Source organism: Mesoplodon densirostris, chromosome 2, assembly GCF_025265405.1.
Source record: "Mesoplodon densirostris isolate mMesDen1 chromosome 2, mMesDen1 primary haplotype, whole genome shotgun sequence".
Classification (NCBI taxonomy): Eukaryota; Metazoa; Chordata; class Mammalia; order Artiodactyla; family Ziphiidae; genus Mesoplodon; species Mesoplodon densirostris.
This window is the reverse complement of record NC_082662.1, coordinates 126,737,416-126,756,030: the sequence shown is the minus strand read 5'-3', so window position 1 is coordinate 126,756,030 and position 18,615 is coordinate 126,737,416. Positions and strand designations below refer to the sequence as shown.

The following is an 18,615-nucleotide window of genomic DNA, read 5'->3' as shown; positions in this document are numbered from 1 at the left end:
AAACAGCCTGGCGAAAAAGGGTAATTTCAAGGGCCCAGACGACAGAACTGAGGGCCGCAGAGGATTAGTCCTAGGCCTTGAAACCTAATGGAGGTTGCCCAGTCAGATTTTGAAATTGCTTGGGGGGCTTCCCTGGTGGCGCAGTGGTTAAGAATCCACCTGCCAATGCAGGGGACACGGGTTCCACCCCTGGTCCGGGAAGATCCCACATGCTGAGGAGCACCTAAGCCCGTGCGCCGCGACTACTGAGCCTGCGCTCTAGAGCCCGCGAGCCACAACTACTGAGCCTGCATGCTGCAACTACTGAAGCCCGTGCCTAGAGCCCATGCTCCGCAACAAGAGAAGCCACTGCGGTGAGATGCCCGCACAATGCAACGAAGAGTAGCCCCTGCTCACTGCAACTAGAGAAAGCCCGCACGCAGCAACGAAGACCCAGTGCAGCCAAAAATAAATAATAAAATAAATTTATAAAAGGAAATTGCTTGGGACTAATGATTCCTTTCTTCCTTCCATGTTCTCCCTTTTAGAATGGGAATGTCTATAACTTACTCTGTGCCGGTCCACTGTTATATTTGGGGGGCATCCTACACACACTTCGTTTTTTTAACTTAACATTGTATCATGGAGTTTATTCTGTAACAGTATATAGAGATAGCCCTCATTTCTTTTCACAGCTAAATGGTCCTCCTTGTTTGTGCCAAAATGTATTCAGTAGCCCAAGAACGGTAGGCCATAAAAGAAAAATGAAGGGGCATGGCTGTGTTGCAATAAAATTTTACCTATAAAAACAGGTGGCTTTAGTTTCCAGACCTCTGTTTTAGGTTAGTCAAGCCACCTGCAGGTGTTGGGATGAAGTCAGCTTCCTATGAAGCACATTGATATATGGAGGAAGGTAGATTACTGAATGAAATCAGGATTTAGGAAGGAGAATGAAGAAAACAGCTGCTGGATAGTCAACAATGGCTTATTACATTAACCTCACTATTACTAGTCACCACTCTGTGGTAACCTTCAAATATACATATATCCCCAATTATGTCTTGGGTGTAAAATATAATGTAATACTTGTTTGCCTGTGTTTTTTAGAATAGACAGATAGGAATGGTATAATATAAGGTCATTGCTCAGCTTTCCCCCAGATCTAATTCATGCACATTCTCCAGGTATTTTTAAGTACTGTCTACCTCTCTGTGCTTCCAGGCCAGGTAATCAAAAATGATCAAAACATGCCACCCTCCCTCCATTGAGACCACCGCCTAGCCCTGTAGTTAAGACAGAGACATAGTATTTAAATGTAGCCCTTAAGGCATAGGGCTAAACCTTTAGGGAGGAAAGTTATATTGCTTGATTACAGGTGCCAGCTTATTTACATTTTAGCTAATTTTTGGATGTAAGATACTTTGAAACCAACTAAGCTAAAATAGATGGTACTTCCAGATCATAATTATAATGATTATAATCTTTGACATGATTGGAGGCAAAAAACACCACAGGGACAATAAAGCGTGGATTAGTTAACCCTAGTGTTGACTGCAGAAGGAAAGGAGGATAATAAAGAGTAAAGTTAGTATTGTAAAAGACCTCGTTCTTATTATTTGCAGTTGGGAAAAGAGGGGGCTTACAAGTCCTAAGAACAGAATGAGGATGAGAAGTGCCTGGATCTTCTGTTACTTGAATAGTATCTTGTATTAACAAGTCTTCTACGTGTTCAAAATGCTTCTACATGCTTCTCAAAGCAGTTACAAAGACCAAAGAAAGAAAGGAGCCAAATGGAATTGGCTTGATTTTATAGATGTAAAAAGTAAGCAACTTAACAAAGTTCTTCAGAAGGGAAGGGATGGAGCTGACAGTAGGGGGACCCCAGGCTTCCGAGTTAGGGAGCTGCTTGTCATCAAAGGCCGGAAGTAACAGCACCAAAGGCTAAGGTGCAGTGGCCTTTTTGTATATCCGCCTCCCTCCCCGACCCTCCACTCCTTGGCAGCCGACCAGATAACCCTAACCTCTCACCTAATACTACACTCTTTCTCCTGTAGATTCTTTGTGGGAAGGAGATTCCTCGCTGGATCAATCGGCTTGCCTACTTCAGCTCCTGTATACCCTTTCTCCAGAGTTGCCTCCCAAAGGAGTGGCTCACTCCCGCAGCCCTGCAGTCTAGCGTCAGCCAAGAGCTCCAGGACGAACTGGAGGAAGCGGAGGATGCTGCAGCCTCCGCTTCCGTGGCTAGCACTGCCGCAGGCTCCAGACCCGGGCGCCACACTAAACTGTAAATGTCTCCAAAGTCACACATTCAGAACTGTCTCTGGCAGTTGAATATCACTAGAGAAGAGTAAAAGAGTAAATGTCCTTTGGATATTTTGTATGCAAAGATGGCTCTCCCCCAAATCCCAGTTTTTCAGCTCAGGATTATATTTGTAATCAAAAAAAAAAAAAAAATCACTTGGCGCAGGAGGGAGAACTTTGTATGAAGCTGCCCTCTGTCTTTTTTACCCACTTGTAAATTTGGATTTACTTCTGTTTTATATAAGCTCTGTTAAGTTATGTTTACAGTATTTTGTATCGCTGTTTACAAATCTTGCGTGGACTCCTGCCACCATGAAAGAAGAAAATCTTCATGTCTTCAAAAATTAGGCAGTTAATCTTTGTACACTTCTGACAATTGCCCGAGCTTCGGCATAAATAATAGGCACACAAGAAGGTACTTACACAGTTACAGTCACCATCACCTGCTTAGGAATTGTCCTTTAGGTTTGTGTTTGTTTTTGTTACCATTTTGGTACCAGGGTGCACAGAGGTGAAGGAGCACACACAGCCCTGAGGGCTTGGGACCTTGATCTGCGTGAGAGGCACCTGACCCTGGGCGCTCAGCACTCCCTCCACTCCAAGTGGTACATCTTCTGAGGTTCCCACCAAACGGTGGCTTTCATCCCAAATATCCAGCCACCTCCACGGGATGGTAAACTCTCATGTCAGTCTGGCTTTGATGCCTCTGATTCTGTAAGTAAGATGTTTTTCGTTAAAGGTATTCTTACTAGTAACAAGTGTTTTTGCACGTGTGTTGGGGGCTTCATTTTTATTTTATTATATATTGATATCCTCCCTGCACAGGATTTTGTTTGTGGGGCAGGAATATCCTAAGTGGTAGCCTTCTGAGTAGCAGTGTGAGTTGACATTCAACTGCTTTTAACTATTCAGGCTACCTTTTATACTACACCTTGAAAACTAGAGTCTAAAGTAACACTCTCCAAAAAGTTACTACTTTGATATTTTAAACATTTTATGTACCATACCAGAAAGAGTATGTTGCAGTTTGTTAGTTTGTTATGGGAGTAGTTTCACCTCATAATAGAAAGCTTAGTCTCATTGACCTCTTGTTGAAAACTCATATTTATGTGTCTTATTCATCTTTTTCTGTTCTCTCAAATGTATGTCTCTTACATAACCTACTCGAAGAATGAAATTGTCACCGCAGATAAGTCCTCATTAGCAAGGAATCTGTCTGCTCAAGTCTACTCCCAGTTTGACCCTTGGATGTAAGAGCCGAGTCATTACATGTCAAATTCAATTTTTCTGCCTTAAGAATGAATGTTCTACATAAAATATTGGATGCAGTGTATAAATTATCCAAGGCAGTGACTTCAGCTTTATATATATATATATATATATAGTTAGTTTTAAAATCATCTACTTTTATTTAAACTTCTAGATTGGATTGTTTGCTATTGCTCTTTGTAAGGAAACATATCTTTCAGTACACTACATTTTTAACTTTTCCATAAGCTGATTTTGAGTCATTTTATCAAATTAAGCACACCCTGTTCATAGGGAAAATAAACCTTGGGTTTGACCTGAGGAAAATGAAACCACTTAACCTAATGTATGCTTTTGACTGTTCTGTTGCCGGAGAGGAAAGCTTTTACCAGTTATTCTCAGTTCTTCTGCGGGGGGGCAGGGCACTTGTTTTAAGAGCTGTGACAGAAAGGAATCTATGATCTTTATGAACAGTCGACCTGATTCAGGTCTAAAAATAAGATGTAGAATAAAATGCGAAGACTCTTGACAGTGAATCAGTTCACTCAAAGAAGAGTCCTATCACTAAAACCCAGGTTAGTGAAAAATGTTTGATGCCATTCGCTTGGGATTTTTTGTTTTTACTAATGTGGTGGATTCCAGTTTTTTCTAATCCATTCAAATAGACATGAGTTTAAATCTGTGCTACAGACACACATGAAGGAGTGGCCATTATTTAGGCACTTCTTGGCGAGTAGCCAGGAGCCTTCCACCTTTGCTTATCCAGAATCCAGCTCAGCACACAAATGATTTTATTGTTATTTTGTTGTATTGACTTTCATCTACAGCATTTGGAGTTTAAAAATAGTGTTAAGGTCCTAGTAAAAATAAATAATGGCCTGAGGCCAATTATCATAGAACCACCAGATAAAATTCTGGATGTGAGATTGCTTGCAGTCTAATGGTACTTGAGGTTGAGAAAGAAATATCTTCACTTTAGAAAATCTCATTTAAGTCAGTTTGTCCACTGCAGTTCAAAATTGAGGGTGAATTCAATTAACTAGCATTTCACCAGCTTTCCCTTGCCCTTGGAGGAAAAGAATCTTGTTCTCAACCTGATCTCTGTTAAGAAAAATCCTATATAAAAAATCTGGTCATTAAGATACATGTGATATGATAGCATCAGATATTCTCTTCGTAGTTGTAACCAAGTGAAATACATTTCTCATTGTGGGTTGGACAGTAATATAGTGTTAAGAGGGTCAGAAGCTGCTGGTTTCTACTGTTTGTTTTCAGTGCCCTTGGGTTTTGTTTTTTCTTTCTTTCAACCCTAAGAAAGGGGCATCAGCTTTGGAAAGTGTGGCCTGTGGAATGGTAGAAGGCAGTGATACAGCAGTAAAGAGAGCCTCCACTTGATGCCTGAAATCCAGCCCACTATTGTTCTGACCCACAGCAATAGTGCAAGTTACCTTCACCAGCATTTGTACATAGCAGGGAATTCTGGTTTTCACCAATTGATAGCATTGTGTGTATGAGGAGATTCAACCCTATAGACAGCTGCGGGACTCTATATCCATGGCTTCTTTCCATCACAAAACGGGTAGAAACTCATTCACTGCTTCAGGGTTCTAATCTGTGTGTCTTCTAATGGGTCCATTTCTATAAGATACTCTGTAATTTTGATACATGCTGTATTTTCTTTCAGTGACTAAGTTTAAAAGGCTTGGGTTTTGTCCAGCAAGCTGGCCATACTGCCATTGTACCCCTTTCCTTCAGTATGGTTTAGAGTGCAGCTCAGTCATTAGACTTTCATTGTCTACTCAGTCAATACACATCTTCACTGTTTGAAAGGTGTTACAGCTGTTCAAGAATCGTCATGAACCTGAGGATAATTTCATGTGAAGTTGAATGCAAATGTACTGTCATTCATAGTGTTTATATAAAAAAAAATACCAGGAATCTTCACTTTTGCTACCTTGATATAGCATTGGGCTATCATGTTAACAACATTGAAATACATCAATTTATTAAAAAATACTTTTATAAGAAATGTTTTATAGTGCTTTTTGACCTCCAGGAGAGTGCAAATGTTATAGATTTGTGTTGGGGAGGGGTACTTTTGTTTGATATTTTTTATTTTTATACAGTTTTAAAGGTTACAGTTCTTACAGAATATTGGCTTTATTCCCTGTGTTGTACAGTACGTCCTTGTAGTCTGTCTCACGCCCAATAGGGAGATTATTTTTGAAACCCAAGAATCCCATCTGCTCTGCAGAAACATAGCCCGCCCTTCTCCATCATACGTTTCTCTTGTATTTGCATGTACATTTATTCCCATGTATTCCCCTCGAGCTCAGGTCCACGGGCCAAGTCCTTAACTGTCAGAGAGCATAACCACACCTGCTCCCAGGCAGCGGTGCCAGCCTCAGCTTCTGGGGGATGGAGACAAGGCTGGGAAGGGAGAACATGCCCTCTTCTCTCCGCCAGGAGTGCAGGGGAGAGACCTGCAGGGGAATTGCCCCCACTGCTCGTGCACACACACTCCCCTTCTAGAAGCGTCAAGCGAGCAGAAGCCTGGGTGACTGCGCACCTCGTTTTCTACAAACCTAGTCTGCTTTGCACCTCCAACCTGACCCCCCGCCCCGTCTCCATCGGCCTTTTGGTACCTAGCCAAGTAATATTTCCCTCCACAAACTCAAAAGACCTCTCTTGGGTTAAGTATTATTAAAAAATAATGGAGGGGCTTCCTTGGTGGCACTGTGGTTAAGAATCCACCTGCCAATACAGGGGACATGGGTTCGAGCCCGGGTCTGGGAAGATCCCACATGCCGTGGAACAACTGAGCCTGAGCACCACAACTACTGAGCCTGCGCTCTAGAGCCCGCGAGCAACAACTTTTGAAGCCCACATGCCGTGGAACAACTAAGCCTGAGCACCACAACTACTGAGCCTGCGCTCTAGAGCCCGCGAGCAACAACTTTTGAAGCCCGCATGCCTAGAGCCTGTACTCCGCAACAAGAGACGCCACCGCAGTGGGAAGCCTGCTCCCCACAGTGAAGAGGAAACCCCTCACCGCAACTAGAGAAAGCCCGCATGCAGCAGCGAAGATCCAACGCAGCCAAAAATAAATTAATTTTTTAAAAAGTAATAATGGAGGTCATTTGTGGTCTGTCAACGCCTGTCCACTCTCTGCGAAGTAGGAATGAGTCTACCACTCATTTGTTCTCAAGGACAAGAGCCAAGGGGGAATTTTCCCCCCAGTCTACATAGGTTTTTTGTTTTTTTTTTCTTTGCTGCACACGGGCCTCTCACTGCTGTGGCCTCTCCCGCTGCGGAGCACGGGCTCCGGACACGCAGGCTCAGCGGCCATGGCTCACGGGCCCATCCGCTCCGCGGCATGTGGGATCCTCCCGGACCAGGGCACGAACCCGTGTCCCCTGCACCGGCAGGCGGACTCCCAACCACTGCGCCACCAGGGAAGCCCTACATAGGTTTTTGATAGACTATAACAAATTGATCACCAGCTCAAATCTGGTAAAGCAACTGGTTTTACCTGTAGAAAGGATACCAAATACACTGAGGGACAATGGTTTTTTCTCTCCCATTATTATCTGCTCCTGAAGTTCTCCTTATCACCCAGATACGGACCTTGTTCTAAGTGTGCAGAAGTCCACACTAATAAAGATGAGTGGCTCCATGCTATGCCTTCCAAGAGGCAGATTAGAGGCAGGCAGCTACTTATTTCCTTATGGATTCTAAACCCAGAGAACTGCTGAGCCCTCTCAATCTTGTCCCTTTGATCCTTTCCCCAAAAGGAAAATCCTCCCAAAGAGGATCATACCTTGTTCCTACACTGGGAAGTGTGAAGAGTCCATCTTGTCAAGGCCAAGGGAAAAGCTAAGGTTAAGCGGGGCCTCCTCTCAATCCCACCTCGGTGAGGGAGGCATTCATTTCCAAAGGCTAGATGGACGCACCTGTGCCCTGCAGCCCTGCCCTCACTGGGAGGGCTTTGTGGACCCAATCAAGAATGTACCACCCCCGGGCTGTTGAGGAGTGGTGTAGAGCCATCTACATTGATCTCCCTGACCCCAGGACCCCTTCACTCAGAAAGAATTGCCTGGTTCTACGAAACACTCATGGCCTTAGTGGGCCTCAGTTAGGGGAGCCATTGACCGCCAGGCTGTTTCCTTCACACCCCTAACTCCCAGTGATTAGTGGGATTTAGTGCCTGGGCAACCTTCAGGTGCTTCTGAAGCTGCAGCCATGCAGAGGAAGCCACAGGCCTCACCAGGCTGTCCTTATAGCCTTGCAGGCAGGTGGACTCAGGGATAAAGTTACAAAAGTCACTAAGCCAGACTCCACAGAGGGAGGGTGGGAGGCCTGCTCTACTCATTCCACACTGGAAAAGGAATATGCATTGGACAAGGCAGTGAAAAAATTAGACAAGGAAAAGCCATTCGGTCTACCTAGGACTCTCAGTCTTGGCCAGAGATTATCCACCCAAATAGGGACTGGGATTTTCAGATTACAAAACTGAAAAAAGAAAAGCTAAGGGGAGCTAGGGTAGCCAGCTTGGCCCTAATCAAAGATAGAAGAAGACTCCTGTACCTTCCTCTCCCACTGGCCTCACTGAGTGGGCACCACAGAGCTGCCCTCGAAGGCAGCTGACACACCACACAAGGCCAGTATGCCCACGAATACAAAAAGGTGTCACGCTGAGTCTGGAAAGGCAGTGGGTTTTGTGGACAAGACAAAGGGGAAAGAGAAGTCCTCCTACAGTGCCCCTGCTGTGTGCTCCTTGGGCTATTCATTTAATTATCACAACAGCCTATGACGTTATTCCTGCTTTACACCAAAGGAGTTGAGTGGTTAGTAGCCCAAGAATGCACAGACAGCATAAGGAAAACCCATATTCGAACCTAGCCAGTTGCAAGGCTTCTACTCTTTCCACTCAAGTACACTGCTTTTCTGCAGTGGAGAACCCGGGTCCAGTCCAGACCCACTGAGTCAGAATCAGCATATTAACAAAACCTCCAGGCAATTCACATGTACATTAAGGGTTGAGAAGCACTGCTCTAGCCCATAGGACTCAATTCTGCATGGTTCCAGCCTACTCTGCCCATAGAAATCAGAATTTCCTGGATGAGGTGACTCTGTCAGGCAGCCTGGACTCATGAATGTCTGAAGGACCTGGTAGCTGAATCTTCTCCAAAATTCAATAGAGGTGTGGTAGGATTTTCTGAATTTTTCCTGGGTTTGACTGAATCCATATAAATTATTCAAGGAGTACTCTAATAAATGTGAAAGATAAACTTGAACCCTCTGGAGTTACTTCAAGGAATGGTTACATAGAAGTCCCTGATCCGTGCACTAAGGATTCTGGACCATAGTTTGAACTGAGTATCCACCTTCCTGTGAGAGACCACCAAGGCTACACCCATCACATGGCCATCCCTGTTGTTTTACTTTAGATCACCAGAAGTATCTGTGCCCAAGTCCTCATCCCCAGCTACTCTGGGCATGCTCTCATTTGGCCAGCCCTCCTTCTCATCCTTACTGGCCCACCTTCCAATGTACCCTCTGGAACTCCCCGTCTGTGACAGGAAAATACCCAATAGCCTCCACTTTTTCAAATGCTTCTTGACCTCTCTGCTTTATGTGAAACCCAGCTCTCCCCTGTGGTGCTCTCTCCCTCGGGGTATGTGCCCTCGGTCTCACATTCTTCTTTGCTTCCAAACCTCTGGCTCCACTGAAACCATGCTACCGAGTTCTACCAGCTGCTGCTTCATGGCTCTCTTCTGCTCTCCCTCTCCTCCTCTGTCTTCCTCTCCACCTTCTTCCTGTCATCAGTGACTCTGCATTCATGCAGGTGACCCATCCAATACCCTAGCCCAGCTGAGGCTCTATTGCCATCAGGGTAGGACAATCCTTTGTGCTAGACGGTCCAGCCCATTACAAGACATGTGGCATCTCTACACTCTGTCCACTAACTACCAGCGTTTTACCCGCTCCACAGTTGTGGCCACGTTAAACACCCCCGCACATATTGCCCCCAGGAGGTAGGCAGCCCTATCCTGGGTTGAGAACTACTATCACTGTCTCAGGCTCCTGATCTCCTCACTCCCACCAGGCACGCAAACCTTGGACTTGTCATCACCAGTAACTGCGCCTCTGCTAAAATCTTCATTTCAAGTCATCTCTGACCACTAACTTCCCAGCTCTCCTGAGTACCCAACACAGTGAGACAAGTCTTTGACCTCATTAAGATCCCAAAGCCACTAAATTCAGCACTCGTTTTACTAATATTACCCCCTCCCCCATCTTTCATTTTTCTTCTCACTCAGCCTAAATTCCACGGTCAGTCATTAAACTGTTTCCTTCTCAGGATCCTCCACTTCTGTGTCCTTTTCTTGCTTCATCTCATGACCTGGCAAACCCAGCCCTGTTCAGACCCAGACCTCTCTGTGCCTGTGCCTGATCCGCTGAATGTTGCTAGGGTGAAATCACATGACTGGGCTGACCAGGTTTATCTTGATGTTCCCGTCTCTCAGCACCACACGCGGTTTCCTGCAGGTCCCTTGTAAGCCTGCTCGCTGCTCTCCTGGATGACACTTCAGACTTTATCTCTTCAAACCTCCCACGTGTCCCCCACACGCATTTCAGTTGAGAACCTCACTTTATGCTTCATTGAAAATAGAGACAATTTAGGCAGTTGACCTCTGTAATGGGGGAAAATACCCAGTTCTCCCTCCCTTGTGTTTCTCCCTTACTGTCACATAGAACACTTCACTTGTGACACTTCTTCACCAGATGTGTGGAGATTTTCCCTACACCAAGCAATTCTCCACGACACCAGCTGGTTGGCCTACAACTTAATTCTGATGCTATCTACCTGGAGATGACATCAGATCCCACAGGTTAAGCGTTCAGTCCCACAAGACTGACCCCCACTTCACATGCCAATTGCTAGTAGTACGGCCCCAGGTTACCCACAATTTCTGTCCAGCTTGGGTACAAATTGGAGGTGCCCAAGTTTGAGTCTGATTTGCTAGAGAGGCTCACAGAACTCAGGGCAACGCTTCCATTTACCAGTTTATTAAAGGATATGATAAAAAAAATACAAATGAACAACCAGATAAAGAAAAATACAAGGCGAGGTCTGAGAGCATCCTGGGCACAGGAGCTTCTGTCTCTGTGGAGTTGGGGTGCATCACCCTCCTGGTATGCAGATGTGTTCAGCCACCTGGAAATTCTCCAGACCTCATACTATTGGGATTTTATGGAGGCTTCTTCACGCAGGGATGATCAATTATTAACTCCATTTTCAGCCCCTCTTACCCTTCTAGAGAAGTGGAGGGGGGAGGAATCGGGGGGTGGCAAAAATTCCAAGCCTCTAATCGTAGCTTAGTCTTTCTGGAGACCAGGAGACATCAGGCACCCACCCAGAGTGGCTTCAATAGAACAAAGGTTCCCCTGGTGCTTGTATCACTTAGGAATTTACAAGGAAGGGTTCTAGGAGCTCTGTGCTTGGAATTGGGGCCAAAGACATATATTTACTATTATCTCACAGCTTCAAATTTTTCAACCTACATACTCATTGGAGCTTGTATCCAGAGTCACTGTCTGTGTTACAATGAGAAAACGTCCTTACTATTTTCAAAAGCCAAGCCTTCCTTTGTCACTAGATCCCACCCTCTCTCATCTCTCAAGGACTTGCTCCCACATTATTCCTTCTCTCCTTCAAAACACCAATTTCCCTTTCTCCACTGGATCATTCCTGTCAGCGTAAGACATGTTCCATGGTTTCTCAGCCAAAACCGAAAACCCAAGACAAACCATCCCTTCACTCCCTCATCCCAAGCAGGGCAACATTTCCCGATTTCACTCCACAGCAAAAGTTCATGCACTTTCATGTCCCATTCGCTCTTATAAACAACATTTTAGTTTACATATATACGTTTCATACGTATATACACACACACATATATATGAAAGAATATATAGGATGTATATGTACAGTCTGAAAAATAATAAAACGAACACCTCCTGTACCCACCACCCAACACCCAGCCTAAAAAATAGAACCTGAGCAGGACCTCAGAAGCACCATCTCCCTCCCCAGTCACTTCCTTCTCTCCCCACTGCTATCCAGAACTCTGTGTTAATCATTCCTTTGCTTTTTCTTTTTAATGGTTTTTAATACCCACATATGCATCCCTAGATAGTATATTATTTGCTTATACCTATTTCAAAACTTTTTATGAATAGAATCATTTTGTAGATATTCCCTTGTGATTTAAAAAATTTCTACATATTGTGGAATTCCCTGGTAGTCCAGCGGTTAGGACTCTGCACTTCCACTGCAGGGGGCCTGGGTTTGATCCCTGGTTGGGGAACTAAAATCCCGCAAGGTGCATGGCATGGACAATAAATAAATAAATAAATAAAAGTTCTACATATTTCTTTAATTCATGCATGTTTATGTGTACAATTATAGTTCATTTTCACGGCTGTATTCTGCTGTACAACTATACCACAGTTTTATTTATATATTCGACTTTTAATGGACATTTGGCCTGTTTCAATTTATGGCTATGAATATCGTAAGGCATACCTTCTGCTGCACATGGAAGGGTTCCTCTGGGGTGGAGCTGTGAGGCTGGAGGGAAGATGGGAGGGTTTCCGCTTCTCTGGGAGAGGAGCTGCAAAGTTGGAGGGAATGTGTACATCCAACTTTATTAATTTTTAGAAAAAAACAATGTATTCCTCTTACTGTACTTTCATTAAATAAAATCCTATTCAGCCTTCTCTCCATCTGCTAGTCAAACAGAGCTCCACAGGCTATTTTCTTATAATGTCATATAATGAAATTTCAGAGCCTGGGCCTGAAAAGTATTTTTTTCATTACTCAGAGGTGAGAGCTGTTCCCTGCTCCCACACAGCTGCTAGGAGGACAATACTCAACATCACAAAAGTGGTTCAAAGAATCTGCTTGACAGGTGAGAATGTAGGGGATCGGCTGCCTCCTGTCGGAGGGGAAGGGGGTGAGCCCAGGAGGAGCCAGGGCTTGTGAAGGTGTGAGTGGGACCAGCAGAAGGAGACAGCGTTTGAGTCCATCGGCAAGTTCAGCCTGGCCTTAGCCGTTGCAGGAGGCGTGGCAAATTCTGCCTTGTATGATACAGATGCTGGGCAGAGAGGTAACCTATCACCTTTGACCCGTTCTGTGGAGTGCAGGACATTGTTGTAGGAAAAGGGACTCACTTTCTCATCCCTTGGGTACAGAAACCAATTATCTTTGTTTACCGCCCTCCAGCACATAACGTGCCAGTAATCAATGGAAGCAAAGATTTACAGAATGTCAACATCACCCTGCGCATCCTCTTCCAGCCGGTTACTAGCCACTTCCCGGAATCTTCACCAGCATCAGAGACCATGATGAGCACATGCTGCCATCCATCACTACAGAGATCCTCAAATCCGTGGTGGCTCACTGTGATGCTGGAGAACGGATCACCGGAGAGAGCTGGTCTCCAGACAGGTGAGCGATGACCTCATGGAGCGAACAGCAACCTTTAGGCTCATCCTGGATGACATAACCCTTGACACATCTGACCTTCGGAAAGGAGTTCACAGAAGTGGTGGAAGCCAAACAGATGGCTCAGCAGGAAGCAGAGAGAGCCAGATTTGTGATGGAAAAGGCTGAGCAGCAGAAGCAGCAGCCATCATCTCTGCGGAGGGCGATTTCAAGGCAGCAGAGCTGATAGCCAACTCACTTGCCCCTGCAGGCGACCGCCTGATTGAGCTGCACAAGTTGGAGGCCTCGGAGGACATCACGTACCTGCCCGCCGGGCAGTCGGTGCTCTTCCAGCTGCCCCAGTGAGGCCCACACCTCCTGGGGCCATCTGGACCATAGCCCTGATGATTCTCAATATCACCTTCCCTCTTCCACCCCAGAAATCACTGTGAAACTTCATGATTGGCGTAAAGTGAAGGAAATAAAAGTAAAATCACTTCAGATCTCTAACTACTCTATCAAAGGAAAAAAAAAAAAAAGAATCTGCTTGTTTGGTTCAAAACTTTTAATGGAATGTGTCCTGTTCTCCCATGTAAAGTGGACACATGTGACTCTTCATCACTATTTGCAACTCAGAGCAGCAGGGTCTTGTTCGACTCCTATGACTTTAGAAATTGTTGCCACATCCTGTGAAAACAACCACCATGTGAAAATAACCTCCAAAGAAACCAATATTTGGTTGCTTGTCTTAATTCATTGACTTAATTATAATGTTATAATAAATTGTCTCAGTATTCCTAAAAGTTATAGGTACTTGAAAAAAACTTCTTTTACAGATCAGAAGAGAATCATGGCACTTTTCTCTTACATGCATCATGAAAAAATCAAAGCCCCTGCTAGATATATTATAATATTTAACAAATCATCTGAAAGTCCTTGTATCACCTTGTCAACACTGGGTAATCAAAATTGTTTTCCAAAGTAGCTGTAACACTCTCCAATCCCACCAGAAGATTTTCATTCCCATTACACCACACCCTTGCCTAGACTTGACATTGACTAACTCTTTAATGTTTGCCAGTCTGGTAGGCATAAATTGGCATCTAGCTGCACGTCTAATTTGCATTTTCCTGACTATTAATAGGATCAAGAATCTATGTTTCTGGGCCTTTGTTTTTTTTTTTTTTCTGTGAAATGCCTGTCCTATCTTTAGCCTATTTTTCTGTTAGGTTATTTATCTTTTTCTTACAGATTTGTAGAAAATATTTACATATTCTTGCTACTCTTCTTTGACAATTCTATGCGTTACAAATATTTTCTCCCAGTTTGTTATTTGTCTTTTCACTGTCTTTAAAGTGTGTTTTTTGTTTGGTTGGTTGGTTGGTTGGTTGGTTGTTTTTGGCCATGCCGTGGCAGTGGAAGCATGGAGTATCAACCACTAGACCACCAGGGAAGTCCTAAAGTATGTTTTGATAAACAAGTTTGTTTTAAAGTAGTTAGTAATATCAGTATTTTTCTCTTTGGTAAATATTTTTTTAATCCTAAGAAATCCCTCTCTCCGCCTAAATTGGAAAGATATTCTCCTACGTTTTCTTCTAAATATTTTAATCTTTGCTTTTTGTATTTAAGAAGTTAATCCAACCAGAACTGATTGTGTGTGTGTGTGTGTGTGTGTGTGTGTGTGTGAGAGAGAGTTATCTATTTCTTTTTTTCCATAGAGGTAACTATTTGCCCTAACACAATACATTGAATAGTCTACCCTTTACCCACTGACCTACAAGTTCCATTTCCATTAATCAAGTTTCCACATATATGTGAGTCTGTTTCTGGGCTCTCTAGTTCCATTGGTCTATTTACTATCTCCAGACTAATGATACACTGTCTTAATTACTAAGGCTTTATAATAACTCTCAATATGTGGTAAAGTAAGCTTCCCCATCTTCTTCTGGAAGTTATTTGGTTATTCTTGGCCCTTTACTCTTCCATGTATATTTTGGAATCAACTTCTCAAGTTACATACCCACACACAAATCCTATTGGAATTACATTGAATTAATTTATCAATTTGTAAAGAACCAATATCTTTATGGTATTGTCTTTATCCAAAAACACGATCCATCATTCCATGTATACTGACCTTCAGTGTCCTTCAATAAAGTTTTATAATTTTCTCTGTAAAGGGCTCTCATGTATTTTGTTAGCTATATCCCTATGTTCCTTATATTTTTTTCTTGCTAGTGTAAATGATATCTTTTATTTCTTAATTATATTTTTTGGACTCATTGTTCCTCATATGTAAAAATGCAATTGACTTTTTCATATTTTTTAAAAAATGATAGATGTTATTTTTTTAAACAGATTTGAATTAATAGAAAAATTGATCAGAACAAAGAGTTCCCATATACCGCCTCTCACACGCACACTTTCCCCTACCATTAACATCTTATGTTAGTGTGGCACATTTGTGAATTGATGAACCAGTTAATACATTATTATTAATTAAAGTCCCTTTATATTAGGGCTCACTCTTGTGCTATTATACAGTTCTATGGGTTTTACCAAATGCATAATGTCACACATCCACCATTGAAGCATCACACAGAATAATTTTACTGCCTCAAAAGACCCATGTGCTCCACTTATTCTTTTTCCCACCCCCCTAATCCCTAAACCACTGGTGTTTTTACTGTCTCTCTATTTTTGTCTTTCCCAGAATGTCATGCAGTTGGAATTATACAATATGTAGTCTTTTCAGACTTGGCTTCTTTCACTTAGCAATATGTATTTAAGGTTCCTCCATGTCTTATCGTGGCTTGATACCTCATTTTTTTTTTCTGAATAATATCCACTGTATGGATGTACCATAGTTTGTTTTTCTATTCACCTACTGAAAAACCTCTTGGTGGCTTACAAGTTTTGGCAATTATAAATAAAGCTACTATAAACATTCATGTGCAGGTTTTCGTGTAGACTTAAGTTTTCAAATCCTTTGGGTTCATACCAAGATACGTGATTGCTGGATTATATGTTTATCTTTGTAAGAAATTGCCAAACTCTCCAAAGTGGCTGTACCATTTTGCATTCCCACCAACAATAAATGAGAGTTCCTGTTGCTTCACATCCTCATAAGTGCTTAGCATTGTCAGTATTTTGGATTTTGACCATTCAAATAGATGTACAGTGGTATCTCACTGTTTTAACTTGCAATTCCCTAATGACATAGGATGCTGAACATCTCTTTAATGCTTATTTGCCATCTGGATATCTTGTTTGATGAGGTAACTGTTCAGATCTTTGGCCCACTTTTTAATTGGGCTATTTGTTTTCTTATTGTTGAGTTTTAAGAGTTCTTTGTATATTTTAGGGCCTCCCTGGTGGCGCAGTGGTTGAGAGTCCGCCTGCCGATGCAGGGGATACGGGTTCGTGCCCCGGTCTGGGAGGATCCCATGTGCCGCGGAGCGGCTGGGCCCGTGAGCCATGGCCGCTGGGCCTGCGCGTCCGGAGCCTGTGCTCCGCAACGGGAGAGGCCACAACAGTGAGAGGCCCACATAACGCAAAAAGGAAAAAAAAAAAAAAAAAAAAAAGAGTTCTTTGTATATTTTAAATAACAGTCCTTCAGCAGATATTTGTTTTGCAAATATTTTCTCCTACCTGTGACTGCAATTGTTGTTGTTGTTTTTTTTTTTTTTTTTTTTTTTCCTTTTTGCGTTATGTGGGCCTCTCACTGTTGTGGCCTCTCCCGTTGCGGAGCACAGGCTCCGGATGCGCGGGCCCAGCGGCCATGGCTCACGGGCCCAGCCGCTCCGCGGCATATGGGATCCTCCCAGACCGGGGCATGAACCCGTATCCCCTGCATCGGCAGGCGGACTCTCAACCACTGCGCCACCAGGGAGGCCCTGCAATTGTTTTTTATAGGTAAAGTTTTTTCCGGCAATTTTGCAAAACTCTCTTGTTAGTTTTAATTATATATTTGAGATTCTTTGGAGTTTTTTACATTGTCAGCTATATCATCTGCAAATCATGACAGTTCTGTTTCTTCCTTTGAAACCCATATAATTTTAATGTTGTCTGTTATTTATTTATCTCTATGCCTTTGGTTAAGACCTCCCAAACAATGTTTCCTTGATCTTAAATGAAAGTTTTTGGCATTTCAAGTTTTTGTCAAGTTTTGCTTCATGTACTTTGAAGCTCTATTATTGTGTGCCTAGACATTTATAATTATGTTCTTAATGAATTGACCCCTTTATTATTATGAAAATCTCTCTCTTTATCCCTGGTTATATTCCTTGCTCTGAAGTCTACTTTGGTATTAATATAACCACTCTTTCTTATGATGTTTTTTATCTTTTTCCATCCTTTTATATTTTCAATCTGTGTGTCATTTTATTTAAAGTGGGTGTTTTTTTTTAACCTACAGTATATAATTGAATCTTGCATTTTTATCCCAGTGTGACAATCTCTTAGACTGGAGCTCTTGGACTTTCGCATGGAATGCAGTTATCAATATGGTTCCATCTAAATCTACCACTTAGCTTTTTTTTTTTTTTTTTTTTTACCATTTGTCCTGTGTTTTCTTTGTTTCTTTATTCCTTTTTCCTGACTTCTTTTGGATTTATTTAGCATAGTTTAGTATTCCATTTTATCTACTTTATTAGCAATCTGTCTTTGGGTTTTTTTTAAATTGTTTTTCTAGGGTGGTTTTAGGTTCATATGTCTTTGGGTTTTGTTTTGTTCTGTTTCTAGTGGTTGCTCATGGTTCACAACTTGCATCATTACCTCATCACTGTCTACACTCAACTAATATATACCACTTCACATATATTGTTAGAACCTTAAAACAGTATACTTCAATTTTTTCTCTCCTGTTCTCTGTGCTAGTTTTCATACATTTTAGTTCTATGTATGTTATAAACCACACAATACTTTGTCATTGTTTTTGCTTTAAAATTGTTATCTTTTTAAGAAACTTTTAAATGACAAAAAATATTTTAAATCTACCTACATATTTACCATTTCCAGTGTTCTTTGTATAGATCCAAGTTTTCATCTGGCATCATTTTCCTTTCACATGAAGAATTCTTTTAACGTTTCCTGTGATACAGTGGTTTTCTTGTAGTTTTCAAAATTTTGAAAAAATTTAGTCATTATGTCTTCAACTACTTTTTCTGCAGTGCTTCCCCTCACCCCACGCTTTCTCTTCTCCTTCTGAAACTCCAATAACACATATGTTAGAATGCTTTGATATTGTCACATGGCCAAATGCTCTGATCTTTTTCCTAGTCTTTTTTTCTCTGTGTGCTGTAGTGCAAATAGTTTCTATTCTATTACTATGTGTTGATGTTGATTGATAGTTTCTTCTGCAGTGCTTAATCTGCTATAAATCCCAATAAGTGAAATTTTTATTTAGTATATTATATTTTTTAGTCTCCAGGAATCTTCCATCTCTCCTCATTCTATTCACATATTCCTTTAAATCCTTGAGCATATTTATAATAATTACATTAAAGTTCTTATTTGCTAATTTTATCATGGCTTTCATTTCTGGTTTGTTTGTTTTTAAATTCTGTTTTTATTGACTGATTTTTCTTCTGGTT

General features: G+C 42.3%; 1 protein-coding gene and 1 pseudogene across 6 annotated transcripts in view; both read left to right on the top strand.

The window, feature by feature from the left end:
• The window catches only part of DESI2 (desumoylating isopeptidase 2), a 41,785-nt gene extending 36,228 nt beyond the window's left edge, over positions 1 to 5,557 (top strand). For all 6 annotated transcript variants that reach the window (XM_060090883.1, XM_060090887.1, XM_060090885.1 and 3 more), the window contains one exon: positions 2,034 to 5,557. In XM_060090883.1, coding sequence (XP_059946866.1) covers positions 2,034 to 2,267 — 234 coding nt within the window. In that variant the 3' untranslated portion in view covers positions 2,268 to 5,557. The remainder of the gene's footprint in view (positions 1 to 2,033) is intronic.
• A 3,911-nt stretch (positions 5,558 to 9,468) lies between these two features.
• Positions 9,469 to 13,387, top strand: LOC132476064 (prohibitin 1-like; annotated as a pseudogene).
• The last annotated feature ends 5,228 nt before the right edge of the window (positions 13,388 to 18,615 follow it).